At 43.6% G+C, this 25,336-nt stretch overlaps 1 protein-coding gene across 1 annotated transcript in view; it reads left to right on the forward strand.

The window, feature by feature from the left end:
• Nucleotides 1-25,336, forward strand: part of KHDRBS3 (KH RNA binding domain containing, signal transduction associated 3) — a 213,009-nt gene that overhangs the window by 140,197 nt on the left and 47,476 nt on the right. Inside the window, exon 6 of the mRNA XM_026659267.2 lies at nucleotides 9,598-9,790. Coding sequence (XP_026515052.1) covers nucleotides 9,598-9,790 — 193 coding nt within the window. The remainder of the gene's footprint in view (nucleotides 1-9,597; nucleotides 9,791-25,336) is intronic.

Here is a 25,336-nt window from a genome sequence, read left to right on the forward strand (position 1 = left end):
CTGGACTAGGAGCTCTTCCCAAAGGTGTGTGGTGGAATGAGAGAAAGCACAACACAGCTTTTTTGAAAATTTAATAAGGGGGCAGTGGAGACCTATGTCATAGGCTGATCAGAGGTCAGAGTCAAGGTTTTGATAGTGAATGAGACATGATAGATATGGTTGGATTAGGCCGTGAAGGGCCTTGAAAGTGAAGACAAGCAGTTTGTTTAAAGAGAGAAAGAAGAGGGAGCTGATGAAGGGATGCAAAGAGAGGTTTGCCCATGTTCAAAGAGATGGGTAGGAGAATGATCTCTGCAGCAGGATTCTGAATTGATTTGAGTGGAGCAAGATTACATTTGTCACAGCCAGAGAAAAGGATGTTAAAGTAATCAAAATGTGAGATGATGAGAGCCTGGACAAGAGTTTAAACTGTGTGAGTGGATAGGAAAATTCATATCTTAGAGATATTATGCAGAAGCCATCTGCAAGATTGAGACATAGTCTAGATGTGAAGAACATCACAACGGGTCAGACCAAAGGTCCATCTAACCCAGTATCCTGTCTTCTGACAGTGGCCAATGCCAGGTGCCCCAGAGGGAATGAACAGAACAGGTAATCATTGAGTGATCCATCCCCCATTCCCAAAGCTCCTCTGCCATGTACATTGGCCAAACTGGACAGTCTCTACGCAAAAGAATGAATGAACACAAATCTGACATCAGGAATTATAACATTCAAAAACCAGTTGAAGAACACTTCAATCTCCCTGGACACTCAATAACAGACTTAAAAGTGGCAATTCTTCAACAACAAAAACTTCAAAAACAGACTCCAACGAGAAACTGCAGAACTGTAATTAATTTGCAAACTAGACACCATCAAATTAGGCCTGAATAAAGACTGAGAGTGGATGGGTCACTACAAAAACTAATTTTCCCCTGCTGATACTCACACTTTCTTGTCAACTGTTTGAAATGGTCCACCTTATTTAGACTCATAGACTCATAGACTTTAAGGTCAGAAGGGACCATTATGGTCATCTAGTCTGACCTCCCGCATGATGCAGGCCACAAAAGCTGACCCACCCACTTTCCCTTAACTCAGCTGTTGAAGTCTCCAGATCGTGATTTAAAGACTTCAAGTCGCAGAGAATCCTCCAGCTTGTGACCCCTGCCCTATGCTGCGGAGGAAGGCGAAAAACCTCCAGGGCCTCTGCCAATCTACCCTGGAGGAAAATTCCTTCCCGACCCCAAATATGGCGATCAGTAGAACCCCGAGCATACAGGCAAGATTCTCCAGCCGGACCCTCATTTTACCAGCGATGGCACGTTATTGCCTAATTGACTAAAATCACGTTATCACTTCAAACCATTCCCTCCATAAACTTATCTAGCCTAATCTTGAAGCCAGAGAGGTCTTTTGCCCCCACTGTTTCCCTCGGAAGGCTGTTCCAAAATTTCACCCCTCTGATGGTTAGAAACCTTCGTCTAATTTCAAGCCTAAACTTCCCCACGGCCAGTTTATATCCATTTGTTCTCGTGTCCACATTAGTACTGAGCTGAAATAATTCCTCTCCCTCCCTGGTATTTATCCCTCTGATATATTTAAAGAGAGCAATCATATCCCCCCCTCAGCCTTCTTTTGGTTAGGCTAAACAAACGGAGCTCCTCGAGTCTCCTTTCATATGAAAGGTTTTCCATTGGCCTCATTAGCACTACCAACGTGATTTCCATCCCTTCTTGTCAACTGTTGAGAATAGCCCACTTCCACCTCAATTGAATTGGCTTGTTAGCACTGCCCCCCCCCCACTTGGTAAGGCAACACCCATCTTTTCATATGCTGTGTATTTATACTTCCCTGCTATATTTTCCACTTCATGCATCTGATGAAGTGGGTTTTAGCCCATGAAAACTTATGCCCAAATACATTTGTTAATCTTTAAGGTGCCACAAGGACTCCTCATTGTAGAGGCTAGGGATACCATCCCTGCCCATCCTGGCCAACAGACATTGATGAGCCTATCCTCCATGAATTTATCTAGTTCTTTTTTAAACCCTGTTATAGTCTTGGCCTTCACAACATCCTCAGGAAAAGAGTTCCACAGGTCGGCTGACCTAGAGAGAGGTCTGAGTCAAAGATGATATTCAGATTACGGGCCTGACTGACCTGCACAATGGTGGTATTTCAACAGTGATCAAGAAAGGAGATAGAGGCAGGGCCGGCTCCAGGCACCAGCCCACCAAGCTTGTGCTTGGGGCGGCACCTGGAGGGGGGCGGCGCGGCGCTCCGGCCGCCGGGGAGAACGGGGCCACAGCCGGGCTCGCCGCCCTCCCCCCGGCGCTCTGGCCGCCCTCCCCCCCCGTGCCCTCCCCTCGGCCGCCGGGGGGAGAGCCAAGCCCCAGTCGGGGCTCGCCACCCTCTCGCCGCCCTGCCCCCTGCGCTCTGGCCGCCGGGGGGAGAGCCGAGCCCCCGCCGGGGCTCGCCGCCCTCCTCCACGTGCTTCGGCCGCCCTCCCCCCCCGGCGCCCTCCCCCCGGGGCTCTGGCCGCCCTCCCCCCCGGCGCCCTCCCCCCGGCCGCCGGGGGGAAAGCGGAGCCCCCGCTGGGGCTCGCCGCCCTCCTGCCGGAGGCTTTTTTGCCTGGGGTGGCAAAAAAGAGCCCCAGTGCTCCTACTTTGCCTGGGGTGGCAAAAAAGCCAGAGCCAGCCCTGGATAGAGGGGAAAAGAGAGGAAAGATTAAGAGCTCTGTTTTAGCCATGTTGAACTTGAACTAATGGCTAGACCTCTGCAAGAAGATACCAGAGAGACAGGCCAAGATTTTAGTTTTCATAGAATCATAGAATATTAGGGTTGGAAGCGACCTCAGGAGGTCATCTAATCCAACCCCCTGCTCAAAGCAGGACCAACCTCAACTAAATCATTCCAGCAAGGGCTTTGTCAAGCTGGGCCTTAAAAACCTCTAAGGAGGTTTTTCCACCACCTCCCTAGGTAACCCATTCCAGTGTTTCACCACCCTCCTAGTGAAATAGTTTTTCCGAATATTCAACCTAGACCTCCCCAACTGCAACTTGAGACCATTGCTCCTTGTTCTGTCATCTGCCACCACTGAGAACAGCCTAGCTCCATCCTCTTTGGAACCTCCCTTCAGGTAGTTGAAGGTTGCTATCAAATCTCCCCTCACTCATCTCTTCTACAGACTAAATAAGCCCAGTTCCCTCAGCCTCCCCTTGTAAGTCATGTGCCCCAGCCCCCTAATCGTTTTCGTTGCCCTCTGCTGGACTCTCTCCAGTTTATCCACATTCTTTCTTATTTACATCCACATCCTTCCCCAAACTGGACGCAATACTCCAGGTGTGGCCTCACCAGTGCTGAATAGAGGGGAATAATCACTTCCCTCAATCTGCTAGCAGTGCTCCTACTAATGCACCCTGATATGCTGTTAGCCTTCTCGGCAACAAGGGCACACTGTTGACTCATGTCCAACTTCTCATCCACTGTAATCCCCAGGTCCTTTTCTTGCTAAGCGATAATTCTGCAGAAAAGGAGGGGATTACAGTGGACGAGAAACTAGATACGAGTCAACAGTGTTTTTAGAGTTTTAGTTTTTAGAGAAGATGACAGGTTTGGAGTAGAGAATTAGATCTGTGAGTCATCAGCGTAGCGATGGTAGTGGAATTTGTGTTTGGGATGAGATTACCCAAGAAAAGGTGTAGAGGGAGAGTTGGAGGAAGGGGACCAAAGACAAAGACCTGTAGAACCCCCATAGAAAATTGGTAGGGAGGATGGAGAGAATCGTCCAAAGGGCATGCTGACATGCTTCTTTGACCATGGAATGCCATTCTGGGAAGAAGTTCTGCTGTGAAGAGATTGGGCCCACTTCACCAAGAAGAGGAAGAACATTTTTGCGCACCAGCTAGCCAACATAGCGAGGATGGCTTTAAATTAGGTTCAATGGGGGTAGGTGACAAAAGACCACAGATAAGTATAAAAAATGATCTTAACAGAGGGTTAGATGCGGGGGAGGAGGGAGGACATGGAAAATTACAATAGAGTTGAAGGGAGAACAAGAAGGAAATGAGTGGGAGAATCTGATTAATGTTTTAGATGCCTATATACAAATGCAAGGAATATGGGGAATAAACAGGAAGAACTTGATGTATTAGTACATAAGCTAAATTATGATTTAATTGTCATCACAGAGACTTGACGAGATAAGTCTCATGACTGGAGTATTGATATAGAGGGGTATGGCTAGTTCAGAAAGGACAGGCAGGGGAAAAAGGGAGGAGTGGTTCCATTATACATAAAGAATAGATGCACTTCTCATGAGGTCTACAAGGAGATGAGCGACAGACCAGTTGAGAGTCTCTGGGTAAAGATAAAAGGGTTAAAATAGGAGTGATGTCATGGTGGGGGGGTCTACTCTAGACCACCAGATCAGGAAGGCAAGGTGGATGAGGCATTTGTGACAACTGTAGCATTTGGTCAATTAATAAACTTTTTAAATAGTTTACTTTCTCATCAAAGAATCCTGTAGGTTCTTTTTTTCCTCTCCCCATCCACCACCTCCACTTCCCTGCATGTATCTGCCTGGTCTCTTGCACCCCTGGGTACTTCTCTCTCCTGAAACTTCTGGGTCTGGCACTGCAGCTGGCTCTTGGTCTAGATCTGCTGATATCTCCTGGCACTGACCCTGCTGGTGACCTCAAGCGCTTCTCCCTTTCTTTGCATCCCTTAGTGGAAAGTGCTAGGTTTGCTTTTTCTCCTTTAATACCACTTCTGCAGGTAGTCAGACACATCACTGCAAACCCTGTAAAAGCAGCAATAAAGTAGGAGCTTCAGCTAGCAGCTTGTGACCAGTAAGTACTCAGCAGACCACACCAGTTAATCATACTGTTTATCGTCTTGTTCAAAATGTTTTGCCCTTTGATATTTTGATGAATTATTATGAGTAATTTCATATGTATCTGCTCTGTTATGATCAAACTTTGCACTTCTAAGTTTCTCAGCCAGTGCCACAATTTTTCATACATTAATATATTCAGCAGTGATGTAAGGCAATATTAAAACAATTGTACAGATAAGAAAAGTGAGGTGCAGAGTGGTTCTGTGGTTTAATCAAGGTTACACAGAAAGTGTGTATAGATCCCATCACCAATATGTTATCCACAAGACAAGCCTGTCCCTCCTTATTTTATATCATATCAGATGAGTCTAAACCTTTCTGCCCAAGTCAGACTTGTCTAGAATCTATTCTCTTTAATAGCCAGGTTGTAATTGCAAGGGTCACTCTTGCTTCTCTACTTCTTTTGGATGAATTACAGAGTATATTTATCTCTCTGGTAGAGAATGGAGTGTTTTGTTGATGTTACTCTAGATGTATTACAAGATGTGGGCAGTAGATAAGTGAATCAGAATACCAAGTGCACATTTTAAATCCTTGCTGTGGAAGAAATAAGATGTTTGTCTAGGTCTTTCTGCTAGCATTTCAAAGGTCATCCATCATCGATTTTAAAACACAAACTAAGCAAAGAAGGTATAGTTTGTAAGCTAACCACTATCTTTTTTATTTTTTTTACATTTAAGAGACATACAGATTTTTATATAGGTTTTTCTTCATTTGTTTTGCTCTTGCATCATATCCTCAAATATAAATCCTATAGAACAAGAAAAGGAGTTTAACTAAAGCTTTGTATGTAGACTAAGTACTTCTGAAGAATTGACTTGCTATCTGTATTTCACACCTATTGATTGTTTATTCAGCACAATCATAACATCTTTACCTTCAGCAACTACGTTTTTCTGTTGGATTTTATCCTACAATGGAGAAGGTTTTATTTGCCACAGAAGTGCAGCTTCTGTGTCAGCAGCTACACTTCTGTGACAAAGCTCTGGGTAACTTCTCCCACCCTCATTCACTCCACTTGAACAATTAAATACATGCCAGACACTAAATCACAAAAGCAAGGAAATGAAAAGGTAAGCCACCAAGCAATACATATATGTACTCCTCCACACATCAGCAAACATCTTACCACTACCATAAACCACACACGTGGGCAAGTGTATTCTCTAATGTAACCACTCCTCGTACCCCAAAGGCTTTATAGGTTAAAACCAGCACCTTGAATACCACCTGAATTTTATATAGCAATCTTATAAAACTCTTGAAGTAGGGATGTTATATGTTTCCCGCTTGAAGCACTGATAACACTGCTCTGCAGCCAAAATGCTTCTAAAATAAATGTAGTCAAACTTTACTAATTCTGGGTCACTGAGAACGAAAATGATGCTTAAAATTGTTGATTGGCTCTAGTTTTCAAGATATGCTATTGGGTCAGTATATACGACCCTTGACTTGGGAATGGCGGAGGATAAGTGAGTTATAAAGGGAAGGGATCTCAATTTAAACCAGAAATGACTAAAATACATCTTTGACTGGATCTGTGAATAAATCTGACTGGGTTTGGACAGTACTTGCTTTTTAGACAAAACAATGAATGATGCAATCTGAAGCTGGTATTGTGTCATACATGATATGAATTGCATCTTGTTATTCCTAGAAGTCATGGATGATGCAATCATAACGAAGCTTACATCACTCTGCTGAACAAATTGCCCTATATCAGCTCTAGAAATCATACAGTGTCGTGCTCTCTTATTTGTCAGTGTTTGATTTTGCAAAGGGACACATTTCTGTTTAGCCAAAGTGAGCAGAGATGCCTCGTACTTGTGTGAACAGTGCAGATAACTTCTGCTGTGTTTGTGGTGAAGTGACTTTTGCATCACAAAAGCGCAGTATAACCACTATGGTTAAGAAAGCCTATCACCTTTATTTTGGCTGCAAAATTGGAGATCAGGACAAGAGGTGGGCCCTACACATATGCTGCAACACTTGTGCAACAAATCTTCGCCAGTGGCTGAACAGGAAAAGGAAATCTATGCCTTTTGCAGTGCCAATGATTTGGAGAGAGCCAACAGATCATACCAGCAATTGTTACTTCTGCATGGTGCCTCCAGTTGGGAAAGGTGTGTCAAAGAAGAAAAAGTGGACTGTGCATTATCCAAACATTCCATCAGCTATACGCCCAGTACCCCAAGGAGAAGGACTGCCGGTTCCTGATGCACCAGAATCATTCTGACTTGAGTCAGACGAGGAAGAGGATGAAACTTCTGGTCCTGAACCATCAATGTCACAGGACCCACATTTTCTCCCATCCTCCTCCTCTGAACCACACCTCATAACACAAGGTGAACTGAATGACCTTGTCAGGGATTTGGAACTACCCAAGAGTAAGGCAGAGCTGTTGGGCTCCAGACTACAGCAGTGGAATCTCCTGGCAGGTGATGTTAGGGTTTCCATGTTCCGTGACCGTCAAAAGGATCTTGTCCCATTCTTCTTCATGGAAGGTGATCTTGTAGCCTGCAACAACATCGATGGTGTGATGGCAGCCCTCAACATCGTTCACGATCCAGATGAGTGGAGACTGTTCATTGATTCATCGAAGACGAGTCTTAAAGCTGTTTTACTGCACAATGGCAATGTTTTGCCATCAATTCCAGTTGGTCATGCAGTCCATATGAAGGAAACCTATGACAACATGAAACAACTTTTGAGGTGCATAAACTATGACCAACATCAGTGGCAGCTTTGTGGCGATTTGAAGGTTGTTGCTCTCTTGCTTGGTCTGCAGACTGGATACACAATGTACTGCTGTTTTCTCTGCGAATGGGATAGTCATGCAAGAGATTCCCACTACATCAAGAAAGATTGGCCACTCCGACAGTCATTGGAGCCTGGGAGGAAAAGTGTTCAGCATCCACCACTTGTTGAATCAAGGAAGATTTTGTTACCACCCTTACACATCAAGCTGGGTCTGATGAAGAACTTTGTCAAGGCCATTGACAAAACACAAGCAGCTTTCAAGTACCTCCGTGGAAAATTTCCAAGGTTAAATGAAGCTAAGATAAAGGAAGGTGTCTTTGTTGGTCCTCAGATTGGTGAACTTCTTCAAGATGATGCATTTGACCATGCACTGCGTGGCAAGGAAAAGACGGCATGGAAAGCCTTCCAGTTAGTGGCAGTACATTTTCTCGGAAACAACAAGGCAGACAACTACAGGTTGTTGGTGGAAAACCTCCTCAAGGCATACAAAAGCCTTGGTTGCAACATGTCACTAAAGATACATTTTTTGCACTCTCATCTAGATTTTTTTTCCCACCGAACTGCGGAGCAGTGAGCGACGAGCACGGTGAGCGATTTCACCAGGACATTGCAACAATGGAGAAACGCTATCAGGGCAAATGGAGCCCATCAATGCTTGCAGACTATTGCTGGACAGTGACAAGAGATGCTCCATTTAATGAATACAAGAGACAAGCCAAGAAGCGCCGAGTAGACACTGAATAGGACTAAACTATGTACATAATAGTTTTTTGCCTTTTGTTTCATAATAAATCTTATTTATATAACCCTTTTGCTGATTTTTAAAGTGTTACATAAACAGGACAGGTGAAATATTATCATGTAAAGCAACCATAAACACATGAAAAGACCTAGGTTTACAATTTATGATTAAAACTCTACTATCTACACAATATACATAGACATAAAATGTAAAAACTTAAATATCTTAGAAACAGTAGCCAATCACTTGTTTTAATTGTCATATTTGAATTCAGCACATCAAAATACATAATAAATAGCACATTTTATCTCTGAAGCAGACGACTTCTCAAAAATTGTAGACCAGTGTAATCAAGTAGGTGGCTGTGTTTTGCAAGTTTAATGTGTTTCTATAGCTCTCACCACAGTACAAGTGTACAGCTATGGCTATATCTTTTAATGTAGTTTCCATAGGGCCAGAAAGGGAAGAAAATCAACTGCTGTCCCCACCTAGTCTCTCCTTTCATCATGTTCCATGAACCATGCAGAGAAGTGGATATTAGAAAACACTATTCCACTAGGAGGGTGGTGAAGCACTGGAATAGGTTACCTAGGGAGGTGGTGGAATGTCCATCCTTAGAGGTTTTTAAGGCCAGTCTTGACAAAGCCTTGGCTGGGATGATTTAGTTGGTGTTGGTCCTGCTTTGAGCAGGAGATTGGACTAGATGACCTCCTGAGGTCTCTTCCAACCCTAATATTCTATGATTCTAAGTCTTTACAAGGTCTGAAGGGAGATGGGTCTGATCTCTCTGTGCTTGGATCTAAGGGATATGATGTAACCAATAATAGCTTCAAGATAATCCTTTATTTTTTGGGATGGTATTTCCACATCTCAAGTTAAATTTGTTGTGCAATTGACTGATTACTATAATTTCACTAGGAGGCTTCCACGTACACTATCAGCAGAAACCTTCACAAGACATTAGTAAAAAATCGCCTACATGCAATTTGTGCCTTTGGTAGTACTGTCATACTAAGCGTAACTCAGTCAAAATGTGAAATACAAATGCCAAACTCTAAATTGCCTCTTTTGTAAAGAACCTTTAAGCATTCTTCTTAGCGAGCTGTAGAAGTAATCACTGGAGCAAAATTGACAAGTTACTGGGAAAAACTTTGCAGAGGGAAGACCAAAAGTAAGAATATGGTATTTAATAAAATTATCTTCTTGTTCATAGGGGCCGTGGAGGAGTGCCACCCCCACCAGCAGGTGTACCAAGAGGGGCACCAGCTCCCAGGGGAGTACCTCCCAGTAGAGGTCCAGTCAGTCGTGGTCGTGGACTTCTAGCCCCCCGAGCAAGAGGAGTACCTCCACCTGCAGGATACCGGCCTCTGCCACCACCTCCAGCGCAGGAGACATATGGAGAATATGTAAGTGAAACCTTTCACCTACCTGTTGGTACCACCAAGCATAATCTGCATTATTCTAGTAACAGAAGATTGTGAGTGTCATTTTAGAATTCAGTAGAACGTCTTTAATCTGCACTTTACTGAACCCCACACCTGAAATCTGCACCAGATTTGGTGGTCTCCCAGCACTTTTACAAAGATTTAACAGTGTACTGGATATCATATTCTTAAATTTTAGTATCTTTACAAAATACTCTATTACACATTGCTGTCATACCTTAAGGTATAAATAAATCTAACCTGCAGTTGACAAATGAATAAAATTATTCTTTTAATGAATTACCCACTTTTTTCTTGTTTTTACTAACCTATAACACTCAAAACTATGTAATGGGTCAGTTGTCTAGTTGTAAGTGTGAATTAATGAAGTTTTACTTAATAAGCTTTAAGAAAAATGTTAAATTTTAGGTTCCAATGCAAGTGGTTTAAAAACCATGCAGTCAGCAATATACATCTTTTTCCTTATTTATAGGAATCACGTTGTGTTACGTTTAAGCAGTTGAAAAACTTCCATATGTTGAAAATATAATATAAAATTCTTATATGAGATTTAAAAGAATTCTGGCTCTTGAAAGCTGAGTTAAGTCTCACATGTTCCATGAGAAAATAATGTTTTAATTTGTTTACAGTATAGGCATTAAACATTTTAAATAAAAGATAGATGTTTGATTTCAGGCATGTTGTAAATTAGTTTATTTTTAATGTAGTATTCAACAGTTGCATGGCAAAAACTGTTAAAGAACAAACTTAATTTTGACTAATACACAAAGCTAATGGTTTGAAAAAAATAGCTCATTAATCCATTAACTGTACAAATAAAAATGGGTTCAGTATTCAAGACATTACAGAAATTTGCAGGTAGATAAGTCAAAGGATTTGTTTGTTTGTTTATGAAAAGCTTTGGCACTCTGATGATGATATATTAGGTGATATCTGAGTTCAGGTCTACAGACTGGTCTGAGGATGTGAGTGTTTTATATCTCACAAGTGACCTCCCTGTAGTGGGAGTCTCATATGGTCTTCCTTTGCTAGAGACAGCATATCTGATGGATTAGATCTTCAGTCTATATCACCCTTGCCCCCCTTTTCCTCCACCCCCCGCAAAAAAAACCTCCTTTATATCACATAATCATAAATATGTGCCTGTAGTTTCTTGTAATTTTCTTAGGCCTGTGTAAAGAAAGAGAGTTGAATGTAGGCATTGGTTTAGGATCAATTGAGTGATCAACAAAAAGGATTCTTAATAGATTAATATAGTTAATTAGCCCATATGACAAAGTATGTCCTGTTGCCATACCTGATAACACCTAACTGAAGATTGATTGTGTCAAAGAGAGCAACGAATGTATTCAGTAAGTTATAATGTCTTTTAAATGTTCCTCATTAAATCTGTTCTCACAAACTATTCCCAAGGCATACTCTTCATTGCTGTTGGCAATATATGTTAGAAAATAAATTGTTGTTTGTTAATTAATATGTACCTATTGCCTTTATCTGTAGCAGCATGTAGTATGGTAATGATTGGTAGGGTTGTCAGTATACTGAGGTAAACCTAGCTTTTAAAAGAGAATTCTTAGGAAACAATAACAAAGAAAATGAATAAGACACAAAGTAACTTTTAAATGAAATGTTCTCCAATACTATATCATTTGTTTTACAATAGAAAATGTTTGAGCTAGAATGGAAACACCATTTAAAACCATATTTTATACAATAGAGCCTGCTGTTTCATTTTTAACATTACAATATATTCCCAGACATAAACTGTGCTACGATGAAGTTACAGTTGATTACATATCTGTAGCTCCAGGGTAAAAACATTTGAGAACTGTTCTGTTATGCCAAAACCATGATTTACAAACCCAGGAACTTCAGTGTTAAGGATAAACTTAAAAGAAATGAAAACACATTAAGGAATAGAAATGCACAGTTAAGGTGCTCAAACAGCCTTAACTCTGTCATGTAGTGACACCATGCAATATAGTTGCAATTATGATTAGTACATTTTAGTGCTTGTAGTCCAATATTAGGTTAAATTGAAGATGCGTCACTTTTTTTTCCTCTTGGTGCTAGTGCAGATAGAAGTAAAGGTTGGTGTTTCTTAACTGTGCATTTTACACCTGACTTTGAATTGCTAATGTTTCTTTTTGAGATAATTACAACATCCCTGTAATGTTTTACCCTTTATTTACTGCTATATACTTAACCTTAACTCCATCATCTTCAAGTGATAGTCCACGTGGATTCTGCTTCTGGGTGCATATGCCCCATGTGTGAGATTAGATTCTTTTGACCAGCAATATCTGCTGGGACTGTGCCTAGGTGCCCCATCATAGGGCATAAAAAACAGCAGGTCAGTCATCCCTTGGTTCCTTCTTACTGCCTGTGGCAATGAGATATAACTCCTGCAGTGTCTGATTGTCCTTAGTCCACCAGGTTTCTGTGATGACTATTATATCAATATTCTCCTTTATCATGAGGCACTCTACTTCACCCATCTTATTATTTAGACTTCTAGCATTTTTGTACAAGCACTTTAAAAACTTGTCACTGTTTATTTGTCTGCCCTTTTCTGATGTGTCCGATTCTTTTTTATGTGAATGTTTCTCGTCTGATCTGGCCCTTACATTATCCTCTTCCATCCTCTCCTCCTGAGTAAAGCTTAGAGAATCTCTATCAATAGACTCTCCTCTAAGGCCTGGTCTACACTACGAGTTTAGGTCGACTTTAGCAGCGTTAAATCGACTTAAGCCTGGACACGTTTACACTACGAAGCCCTTTCTGTCGACTTAAAGGGCCCTTTAAACCGGTTTCCTAACACCACCTCGACAAGGGGATTAGCGATAAAATCGACCTTAGGGGGTCGGAATTGGGCTAGTGTGGACGGAATTCGACATTACTGGCCTCCGGGAGCTATCCCACAGTGCTTCATTGTGACCGCTCTGGACAGCACTCTCATCTCAGATGCACTGGCCAGGTAGACAGGAAAAGCCCCGCGAACGTTTGAATTTCATTTCCTGTTTGCTCAGCGTGGAGAGCACAGGTGACCATGCAGAGCCCATCAGCACAGGTAACCGTGATGGAGTCCCAGTCCCAGTCCCAGGATCGCAGAAGAGCTCCAGCCTGGACCGAACGGGAGGTACAGGATCTGATCGCCATCTGGGGAGATGAAGCAGTGCTCGCCGAACTCCGAAACAGTAAAAGAAACGGCAAAACATTAGAAAAGATCTCCAAGGCCATGAAGGACAGAGGCCATAACAGGGACGCGCGGCAGTGCCGCGTGAAAATTAAGGAGCTAAGGCAAGCCTACCACAAAGTCAGAGACGCAAACGGAAGGTCCGGGGCAGAGCCGCAAACATGCCGCTACTACGCGGAGCTGCATGCCATTCTAGGGGGTGCAGCCACCACTAGCCCAAGCGTGTTCTATGAGTCCCTCTCTGCAAACGGGGAAGCGGGTTCGGCGGACGAGGAAGATGAGGATGGAGAGAACATAGATAGCTCACAGCAGCAAGGAAGCGGAGAAACCAGTTACCCCAACAGCCAGGATATGTTTGTCACCCTGGACCTGGAAACAGTAACCCCCGAACTGACCCAAGACCCTGAGGGCACACAGGGGACCTCTGGTGAGTGTACCTTTGTAAATATTACACATGGCTTAAAAACAAGCGTGTTTAATGATTAATGATTAATTTGCCCTGGCAATCGCGGCCAGTACAGCTACTGGAAAAGTCTGTTAACGTGTATGGGGATGGAGCGGAAATCCTCCAGGGACATCTCTAGAAAGCTCTCCTTCATGTAATCCCAAAGCCTTTGCAAAAGGTTTCTGGGGAGGGCTGCCTTATCCCGTCCGCCATGGTAGGACACTTTACCACGCCAGGCCAGTAGCACGTAGTCTGGAATCATTGCATAACAAAGCATGGCAGCGTATGGTCCCGGTGTTTGCTGGCATGCAGACAACATCCATTCCTTATCACTCTTTGTTATCCTCAGGAGAGTGATATCATTCACGGTCACCTGGTTAAAATGGGGCAATTTTATTAAGGGGACATTCAGAGGTGCCCCTTCCTGGTCTGCTGAACAGAAATATTCCCCGCTGTTAACCACGCGGTGGGGGGGAGGGTTGAAGTGACCATCCCAGAGAATTGGGTGTGAGGGGGAGGGGAGTTAGTTGGGTTTGTGCTGCATGTTAAACCTGAAATCGCAGCCCCTCCTTTTACATTGCAAACCCATTTTAAATGGCACGGGTGCTTGGTATGGGAAATGAGGGCAGAACTGTTTGAAACCATCCCCACATGTTAAGAAGGTTAAAAAAGCCCAAAGACTATATGTCTTACCATGGCTGCCTGCAAGCTGAAATCTGTGTCCTGGCACTGCGTGAGTGATCTCTCACACCAAACCAGGAGACTCTCAATATAAGAGGAAAAATGCGACCTTGTAACGAAAGCACATGTGCTGTGTGATGTTGTGAACAGCAAAATCTAACGTGAAAGAGTCTACCCATTGTTCTCTAAAATGTATCTTTTTTAACAACCTCTCCCTTCTCCACCAGCTGCAAATCTTACTCCTTCGCAGAGGCTAGTGAATATTCGAAGAAGGAAGCGAAGGACGCGTGACGAAATGTTTACTGAACTTCAGACTGCCTCCCACGCTGACAGAGCACAGCTGAATGCGTGGAGGCAGTCAATGACTGATTTTAAAAAAGCCCAATATGAGCGAGAGGAGAGGTGGCGTGCTGAATCGCGGGCTGAAGAGGAGAAGTTGCGTGCTGAAACGCGGGCTGAAGAGGAGAGGTGGCGTCAACTTGTAATCAGAAAGCAAGAGTCGATGCTCCGGCTGCTGGAGCATCAAAGTGATATGCTCCTGCGTATGGTTGAGCTGCAGGAAAGGCAGCAGGAGCAGAGACCGCCGCTACAGCCCCTCTGTAACCAGCAGCCATCCTCCCCAAGTCCCATTGCCTCCTCACCCAGACGCCCAAGAACACGGTGGGGGGGCCTTCGGCCACCCACTCACTCCACCCTAGATGATTTCCATAGCAATAAGTTTTAAAGTTTTAAATTGGAGTGTGTCCTTTTCCTTCCCTCCTCCCCCACCCATCCCGGGCTACCTTTCCAATTATCCCCCTAGTTGTGTGCTGAATTAATAAAGAATGCATGAATGTGAAGCAACAATGACTTTATTGCCTCTGCAAGTGGTGCTCGAAGGGGGGAGGGTAGTGGGGGAGGGTGGGGTGGTTGGTTTGCAGGGAAGTAGAGTTAACAGGGTGGTGGGGGAGGGGCAGAGGGTTCATCAAGGAGCAACAAACAGAAGTTTCACTCCGTAGCCTGGCCAGTCACAAAACTGGTTTTCAACGCTTCTCTGATGCGCACCGCGCCCTGCTGTGCTCCTCTAACCGCCCTGGTGTCTGGCTGCGCGTAATCAGCGGCCAGGCGATTTGCCTCAACCTCCCACCCCGCCATAAATGTCTCCCCCTTACTTTCACATATATTGTGGAGCGCACAGCAAGTAGCAATAACAATGGGGAGATTCTTTTCGTTAAGGTCTGAGCGAGTCAGTAAGCTGCGCCAGCGCGCTTTTAAACGGCCAAATGCACATTCCACCACCATTCGGCACTTGCTCAGCCTGTAGTTGAACAGGTCCTGACTGCTGTCCAGGCTGCCTGTGTATGGCTTCATGAGCCATGGCATTAAGGGGTAGGCTGGGTCCCCAAGGATCACGATAGGCATTTCAACATCCCCAACTGTTATTTTCTGGTCTGGGAAGAAAGTCCCTTCCTCCAGCTTTCGAAACAGAAGAGACTGCCTGAAGACGCGAGCATCATGTACTCTTCCCGGCCAGCCCACGTTGATGTCGGTGAAACGTCCCTTGTGATCCACCAGGGCTTGCAGCAGCATTGAAAAGTACCCCTTGCGGTTTATGTAGTCGGTGGCTTGGTGCGCCGGTGCCAAGATAGGGATATGGGTTCCGTCTATCGCCCCACCACAGTTTGGGAATCCCATTGCAGCAAAGCCATCCACTATGGTCTGCACGTTTCCCAGAGTCACTACCCTTGATATCACCAGGTCTCTCATTGCCCTGGCAACTTGGATCACAGCAGCCCCCACAGTAGATTTGCCCACTCCAAATTGATTCCCGACTGACCGGTAGCTGTCTGGCGTTGCAAGCTTCCACAGGGCTATCGCCACTCGCTTCTCCACTGTGAGGGCTGCTCTCATCCTGGTATTCTGGCGCTTCAGGGCAGGGGAAAGCAAGTCACAAAGTTCCATGAAAGTGCCCTTACGCATGCGAAAGTTTCGCAGCCACTGGGCATCGTCCCAGACCTGCAACACGATGCGGTCCCACCACTCTGTGCTTGTTTCCCGGGCCCAGAATCGGCGGTCCACGGCATGAACCTGCCCCAGTAACACCAAGATTTCCACATTGCTGGGGCCTGTGCCTTGTGAGAGGTCCATGTCAATTTCCTCATCACTATCGTCGCCGCGCTGCAATCGCCTCCTCCTCAGCTGGTCCTGGTTTGGCTTTGGCATGTCCAGGAGGCTCTGCATGTTTTCCAGGACAATGCGCGTGGTGTTCATAGTGCTCAGAATTGCCGCGGTGATCTGAGCGGGCTCCATGATCCCAGTGCTGGCTATGGCGTCTGGTCTGAAAAAAGGCGCGAAAGTAGTATCTGACGGACCAGGGGAAGAAGGGAGGGAGGGAGAGAGGGAGGGAGGGGCGAGTGACACCGCGTACAGGTACAGGGAATTAAAATCAAGAAAGGTGGCTTTGCATCAGGGAGAAACACAAACAACTGTCACACAGAATGCCCCCCCCCCAAAGATTGAACTCAAAAGCCTGGGTTTAGCAGGAGGGAGGGGGGAAGCAAATGAATGGAGAATAAATCTATTTTTTACATCTTAAGACGACGGCGCAGCATGACTGATAGCCCTTGGCATTTTCTGGGTGCTTGGCAGCAAATACTGGGCGCTTGGCAGTAAGCCTTCAGGTCTATTGCACGATCTGATGCCCACTGCAGTATGACAACGATGGATACCAGTCGTAATATACTATCTTCTGCCCAAAAGGCAAGGGGTTGCTGCTGTATAGCAATGTTGCCCCATCCTGCGAATAATACATCTGATAACCATCATCATCAAGGCAAGGGGGCTGGTGCAATGCAGCCCCACGGCTGCCAGCCCCATGTCTGCCAGCACCCAGATAGCCCTCGGCCTCTTCTGGGTGCTTAGCAGACAATATTGGGCACTTGGCAGAAAATAGCATACTACGACTGATAACCATCATTGTCTGCCCGGGTGCCCATGATCGACAGCCACTGCAGTACGATGACGACGGTTACCAGTTGTAATATACCATCTTCTACCAAAAGGCAAGGGGCTGGTGCAATGCAGCCCTACGGCTGCCAGCCCCACAGCTGCCAGCACCCAGATCGCCAATGAAGGCTACCAGTCATGCTGCACCGTCTACCGCCAAAAGGCAGTAAGCTGCTGCTGCTGTTTAGCAATGCAGTCCCACGTTTGCCGGCACCCGGAAGAGATATGGTGACGGTGAGCTGAGCTGAGCGGGCTCAATGCTTGGCGTGGTATGTTGTCTGCACAGGTAACCCAGGTAAAAAGGCGCGAATCTATTGTCTGCCGTTGCTGTGACGGCGGGGGAGGGGCCTGACGCAATGTACCCAGAACCCCTCGCGGCACTGCTTTGCATCATCCGGGCATTGCGATCTCAACCCATAATTCCAATGGGCGCCGGAGGCTCCGGGAACTGTGGGATAGGTACCATAGTGCAATGCGCCGGAAGTCGACGCTAGCCTCGGTACTGTGGACGCGGTCCGCCGACTTCATGCACTTAGAGCATTTTAGGTGGGGACACACACAATCGGCTGCATACAACCGGTTTCTATAAAACCGGCTTCTATAAATCCGACCTAATTCTGTAGTGTAGACATAGCCTAAGAGAAGTCTCTGTCCGATCCACATGCTCCTCTGCAGCAGTTGGCTTTCCCCCATCTCCTAGTTTAAAAACTTCTCTGCAACCTTTTTAATGTTAAGTGCCAGCAGTCTGAATAGTGGGTGGGGAAAGTCAGATATGTTCCCCTATAAGGAATAGTATAGATTTGGAACAGCATAAGGGCGAGAAATCGGAGGTCCTCATTTATATCGGATGTTAGTAACACCCTAGTGTAGGCAGAACTGGATGACCCCAAGTCCTTACGGTGAAGATGTGAACACTCTACTGCTACAGATAATTGTGCATATTATACTAGCTGTGCTGGGAAGGGAGTATGGCTGTGCCCTTGCAGTCCTTACAAGATTTTTTGTAATAGACACACACCATCACCTGAGGTTGGAGATCTACAAGCTGTGGATGGGAAGAAGGTCATTTCTTTTGGATGTTCAAGGAGCTTCTAGGAACTGGGACAGTGCTTAACTGCCACTATCTCAAGGAGGTTAATGTGTTATATAATGGGTCAGTTTTTAAGGGAAGGAGCTTTTGTACATTACCAGAGGATAAGAGATCAGTTACCTAAAGCAGTTATGTAACTTGCAAAGAATTTTTTTTTAAGTGCATTGTGTCCTTTTTCTTCTTGATGCAGAAAGGTTTTGCAGCAAGGCCTTGGGGTATGTCTATACTATGATAAAAAACCCATGGCACCGAGTCTCAGGACCCAGGTCAGCTGACTCAGGCTTACGAGGTTTGGGGTGTAGAGCTATAAAATTGCAGTGTATACGTTCAGGCTTGGGCTGGACCCCATCCTCTAAGACCCTCCCTTCTGAGTCTCAGAGCCCGGGCTCCAGCCCAAGCCTGAACGTCTGCATTGCAATTTTTAGACCCGCAGCCCTATCCCTGCTAGCCCAAGTCAGCTGACCCCCGGCTCTGAGATATGGTGCTACATTTTTTTTTATTGCAGTGTAGATGTACTCTGAGACTTTCTCACCCTGCTACAATTTTGTTACACTTTAGCCTGAGCCCTGCAAGCCTGAGTCAGATAACCCAGGCCAACTGTGGCCATGCCTGTGGGTCTTCTATTGCAGTGTAGACATACCCAGGGAGGTCAAAAGACAGGTTATTCATGAGTTTTTGAACAGCTTATGAGAAGGGGTGAAAGGGATGGATCTTTAAGTAAAAGCTTACTTTATCCAAAATACTAAGCCATTCTAGGTATACTTGGCTCTAGGGGGCTGGACTAGATGGCCTCTTGAGATCCCTTCCAACCTTACATTTCTATGATTCTATAAACTTCTCTAGATAGTTGTTTTTCTCAAAAAAGGCAATCTAAAATGAAATTGTGTATATAGGAGCAAGTAGTTTCAACCACAACCCTAACTACTAAATTAATTTATTGACATATATGGCCTCCAAGTGACAGACAATCTGTTTAAGACTTGCATCTTTAGGAGGTACAGGGTTACAGAAAAGCAATCTGTGCACTTTCCTATAACTACAATCAAAACATGTTCTGTTCATGATTTCTTAACTGGAGGATGGCAAAAGACTTTAGCTGGAACACTGCTTCAATTAGTAAGTTAGAGTAACCTCTTTCTAAGCCACTTAATAAAGATGTTTATGCTTGTTTACTGAGGAAAAGAATATTCTCCTGAACACTGGGCCAAATTAAGCTGACAAAAAATCAAGACATTATGTGTGTGCACGTGTGTTTGTGTGCACATGTGATTTAGTCAACTGACTTTATTCCATTATAATAAGAAACAGTAATTATTTCTAATAAATAGCTAATGGAATGGAGATGATTTCATATTTTTCTAGACTTCTCTCAATAAGCAGAAGATAGATATTTCATAGCAATATACCTATAACTCATTGTTTTCATACCGTTTAGTTCTCTCTGAAACAATGACTGTGGTTATGGAAATAAACTTACATGTTTACCATAATTTACTTTTCTTATAAATAATCAGGGTTTTACTACCTTTTATGCCATTATTCCCTTCCCACAATATTTAAAGATTTTCTAAACCTCTTCACTAATAATTTGGAAGGGATTATACCCAAGTGCCATTGTTTTGAGAATAGATTTTAAATGTTACTGATGTTCTGATTTATAGAATTTTTAAAATGATTTATTCCAAATGAAATATTTGACTTCAAGAATTATATAAAGACTCTATATAATGATTGCATGGCAAGTGACTATTCTAAGCACTGCTCGTATTTGTTGAAATGGACAGGATATACATTCAAGATAATGTTTTGTTTTTAGACAAGTGGTAATTACGGATTGGGTTTTGAATTTAAACTTAGAGCCAGTGGTTCATGAGTGTAGGGAAATTCTGCACTGTAAATGAGAGAATCCCAGAAGTCCTGCAAACCACAGTCAGAGTGTTGTAATTTTATTTGAAATGTAGTCTTTCTTTAAGACCACTGTGGAAGCCAATGATTAGTTCTAAGGGTTCCTTCCAGTCTGTGAAAATTAGTGACAGAGCTTTAATTATGTGTCTGGCTATTTTATTGATGCTTTTTGTGTTAGCCTTCAGACAAGGTTTGCGCTGATGGCAGATTTTCCTAATGCAGTGCCTAATTGCATAATTTCTGACAGTTAACTAATCTCTAAGATGCTTCAATTAGCTTGGTTTCCGTAATAGGAAATTTAATTAAGATGGAGAGTATACTAGATAGAGGTTTAGGGATCCTTTCTAATTTTAAATAAAAGGTAATATTTCTACAAATCCTTTGAACTATTTAACAATTCTGGGCCAAGGTTGTTGTTTTTTTTTGTTTTTTTTTTTTTTTAAGTGCCTGAAGTTAGGTTCCTATGTCCATATTTAGGCACCTAAATAAGAGACCTGATTTTCAGAATTGCTGAGTCTTCAGCAGTGTCCATTAATGTAAATGTAAGCATTACCCATTTTAAAGTAACTTGCATTAAAATTATTATAAGAACATTGTTTTCATGGAGTTTTGTTTAGCCTCATTCTCATTGGCCAGCCAAACATTGGTAGTTTTCTGATTCAATCACAACAGAGTTCTAACCATGTTTTTACTGTACAGGATTTTCAAACTTAGTCTCCTGGAAAAGACTTTGACCTGCCTGTGTTTCCATGAGGAGGAGGTTATCTCAATCACATTGTTTCTTTGTTCCTCCAGTTCTGCCTCTTTCCGCATGAATGAACACTGTAACCCCCAGTCTTCTTCCTGTCTTGTTACAGCATACAGTGTGGCAAGAAATTGGTTCAGCAACTGCAATTGTTTTTAGGCCTACATTTTTGCTTCTCAGCTCAAAATGAGTTTAGACCAATGAAAAAAGGCTTACCAATTACTAGCTCCATACATCACTGTTCACAGTATGAGCAGCTCCCACTCCCATAGCAGTAGTTCTCAGCAGATCCCTTAATGGAAGCTCCTACAAAATTACTGTAGACTCAGTGCTCTGGGATTGCAGCATACAGAGTAGTCCATGAGATCTAGCGGCAGACCGCAGAGAAGGAGATATAGATTCAGTGAATGGTATGAGAAACTAGACCTTGGGACTGGTAAAGGATTTCAGACTCCCTCTCTCTTATATGTCCTACTCTATTAGTTCTAAATGCGCTATCTGGCTGCCTACAGAAGGATGGAGGCCCTACTGTGCCAAATATCATCTCCTCAGATCACCCCTTGAGCAGGAGAGTCCCACTTTTTCAATAGACCATTTTTTCTGTGGCATCCAATGTACTTTTTGCCGTGGTCCCCCAGTAGACGTCGCAGATATGTAGGCTGTGGTTCTAATGCCTTCGGCCTGTCTCTCCTCTCTTGACCTTTCTCAGAGTGTAAACTAATTCATATTTGGGCCAGGAAAATAGGATTTTTAAAACCTCCCCACACAGTTTCTCAGGAGGACTTAGGATACCTTATTAAACTCTTATTTGTGGCCATGAAGTTGAGTGAGCACAAAGAAAAGTTGGATTTTTAAGGACTGCAACATGTCTGTGTGAGTAAAGTCCAAGAAAAGCTTTACTTCCCCATCTGTTTGTACAGAAACTCATGACTGCCAGTGCTATTTTGTATTTTTTAAATTGATTAGTCTAAAAAACAATAACAATAACCTCCAAACCATATTAGCTTCTCATCCAGCTTTTCCAGCAAATGGCTTGGTGTTCTCCCCCCCAAAAAAGTACATTCTGTATTTATGGTATGGACACGTCCTTCTCTTGAGTCTAATATTTCCCTCTGTATCCAAATAAATAGAGAAGTAATGGGTGTTCTTTGACCTCAAGATGGCTCAGTTTACAATGGTTGCCCACTGCTATATTTCTCAATCAGCCATTTTTTGGCTTACAGAGGTAAAGCTGGAGAAAAAACACTTTGTGTTTCTCTCCCTAACTCAGTCAAGAAAAGTTTTATGTATTACTTACATCCCAATCAAAAGTGTACTAGACTAGAGGTGGAAAAAAGAGACATGAACTCTGCAACAAAGAGCCTACGATCTAAGTGTATTTTGGCCACTAACACCCTTAATGATCAACAGAGAGTCCTGTGGCACCTTTAAGACTAACAGATGTATTGGAGCATAAGCTTTCGTTGGTCAATGCCCACTTCGTCGGATGCATGTAATGGAAATTTCCAGGGGCAGGTATAAATATGCTGGCAAGAGTCAGTCTGGAGATAACGAGGTTAGTTCAATCAGGGAGAGTGAGGTCCTCTGCTAGCAGTTGAAGTGTGAACACCAAGGGAGGAGAAACTGCTTCTATAGTTGGCTAGCCATTCACAGTCTTTGTTTAATCCTGATCTGATGGTGTCAAATTTGCAAATGAACTGAAGCTCAGCAGTTTCTCTTTGGAGACTGGTCCTGAAGATTTTCAGGGTGATCTACAACCCATCCTGGACAATGATCCCTCTCTTTCACAGACCTTGGGAGGCAGGCCAGTCCTCGCCCACAGACAACCTGCCAACCTTAAGCATATTCTCACCAGCAACCACACACTGCACCATAACAACTCTAACTCAGGAACCAATCCATGCAACAATCCTCGATGCCAACTCTGCCCACATATCTACACCAACAACACCATCACAGGACCTAACCAGATCAGCTACAACATCACCGGTTCATTCACCTGCGCGTCCACCAATGGTATATATGTCATCATGTGCCAGCAATGCCCCTCTGCTATGTACATTGGCCAAACTGGACAGTCACTACGTAAAAGGATAAATGGACACAAGTCAGATATCAGGAATGGCAATATACAAAAACCTGTAGGAGAACACTTCAACCTCCCTGGCCACACAATTGCAGATGTAAAGGTAGCCATCTTACAGCAAAAAAAACTTCAGGACCAGACTCCAAAGAGAAACTGCTGAGCTTCAGTTCATTTGCAAATTTGACACCATCAGATCAGGATTAAACAAAGACTGTGAATGGCTAGCCAACTACAGAAGCAGTTTCTCCTCCCTTGGTGTTCACACTTCAACTGCTAGCAGAGGACCTCACCCTCCCTGATTGAACTAACCTCGTTCTCTCCAGACTGATTCTTGCCAGCATATTTATACCTGCCCCTGGAAATTTCCATTACATGCATCCGACGAAGTGGGCATTGACCCATGAAAGCTTATGCTCCAATACATCTGTTAGTCTTAAAGGTGCCACAGGACTCTCTGCTGCTTTTTACAGATCCAGACTAACACGGCTACCCCTCTGATACCCTTAATGATGTGACTCAGGTTGGCCTTAGATACTGGCCAACATCCTTAGTAGTTTTGCAGTTGCATGAAGTGCTCTCTGGATTAAACTTTAAAAATCATAGAAATATAGGGCTGGAAGGGACCTCAGGCGGTCATCAAGTCTAGCCCCCTGCGCTGAGGCAGGACCAAGTTAACGTAGACTATCCATCCCTGACAAGTGTTTGTCCAAATTGTTCTTAAAAACCCTGAATGATGAACATTCCATGACCTCCCTTGGAAGCCTGTTCCACAACTAATATACCCTTATATTTAGAAAGATTTTCCTAATATCTAACCTCAATTTCCCTTGCTGCAGATTAATCCCACTACTTCTTGTCCTGTCTTCAGTGGACATGGAAACAATTAATCACCATCTTCTTTATAACAGCCCTTAACATATTTGAAGAATGTTATCAGATCCCCCTCCCCCCCAGTCTTCTTTTCTCAAGACTAAACTTACCCAGTTTTTTCAACCTTTCCTTACAGGTCAGGTTTTCTAAACCTTTTATCATTTTTGTTGCTCTCCTCTAGACTCTTTCCAGTTTGTCCACATCCTTCCTAAATTGTGATGCCCAAAATAGGACACAGTACTCCAGCTGAGGCCTCACCAGTGCTGAAGTAGAGCAGGACAGTTGCTTCCCATGTCTTACATACGACAATCCTGTTAATACACCCTGGAACAATATTAGCCTTTTTCACAGCTGCATCACTCCGTTGACTTATATTCAGTTTGTGATCCATTATAACTCCCACTTCCTTTTCAGCAATACTACAACCTAGCCAGTTTGTTGTTGTGTATTTGATTTTTCCTTCCTAAAAGTGAAGCACTTTGCACTAGAATTTCATATTGTTGATTTCAGACCAATTTTCTAATTTTCAAGGTTGTTTTGAATTCTAATCCTCTCCTCCAAAGTGCATACAACCCCTGCTAGCTTGGTAGCATCCACTAGTTTTATAAGCATACTCTCTACTCCAAAATCCAAGTCATTAATGAAAATATTGAGTAGTATCAGACCCATGGCTGACGCCTGCGGGACCCACTAGTTATGCCCTCGCAGTTTGACAGTGAACCATTGGTAACTCTTCTTTCAACTATTAGTGACCCACCTTATAGTAATTACATCTAGACCACATTCCCCTACTTTGCTTATGAGAATGTCATGTGGGACTGACAAAAGTCTTATTGTGGGAAGGCGATGTCTTCACAGCAGAAAATGTCTGTTCCTTCACTTCAAGGCTCCGACATTTCCAAGGGTGTGCTTAATTTTACTCACAGATTTGTCTGTGAAGTCCTCTCTCCATTTACAAGATTTCCAATCTGTGTGCCTCAAGTTATCTCAACCACAATGTCTTATCTAAAAGATGGCATAGTTCTCAGCATTTCATGGTAAAGTACTGGCTGAAGTATTCATTTCAGGAGAACACCCATTCCTTTCATAAACGAGGCAACAAGCTCAGATCTGTCTAGCTGTAATGCTTTCTGACATCCTGGGGTTGGCCCTTACATAATTTGTGGAGTTGGATTGGAAGGGAATTGATTCCTTACACACCCCAGGAACTTTCAACACTCCAAAACAAAACAAAAGTTCTTTTGCTGAAAGCGAGCAGCTATTTTTGCATTCTTTCTCCCTTCCCTTTTCCCTGTGCTCCTGTATTCATTCTCTCCCAAACACTTGTGCCCTCCCCTTTAAGAAAAGAGCCAATTATTGATCTACCATTGCCCATGATTCAAAAGTTAAGGCTATAATTTCTTTTCCCCAAGATCAGCAGGGTCAAAGAGTGAACTGAAATTACTTCATTATAAGGAAGAAGTTGAAGAGAGCAACTCTCTTCTGGATTTAAAATGGTGTAGCT

The sequence above is a fragment of the Terrapene carolina genome, unplaced genomic scaffold, assembly GCF_002925995.2.
Source record: "Terrapene carolina triunguis isolate 2854851 unplaced genomic scaffold, T_m_triunguis-2.0 Scaffold58, whole genome shotgun sequence".
Taxonomy (NCBI): domain Eukaryota; kingdom Metazoa; phylum Chordata; order Testudines; family Emydidae; genus Terrapene; species Terrapene triunguis.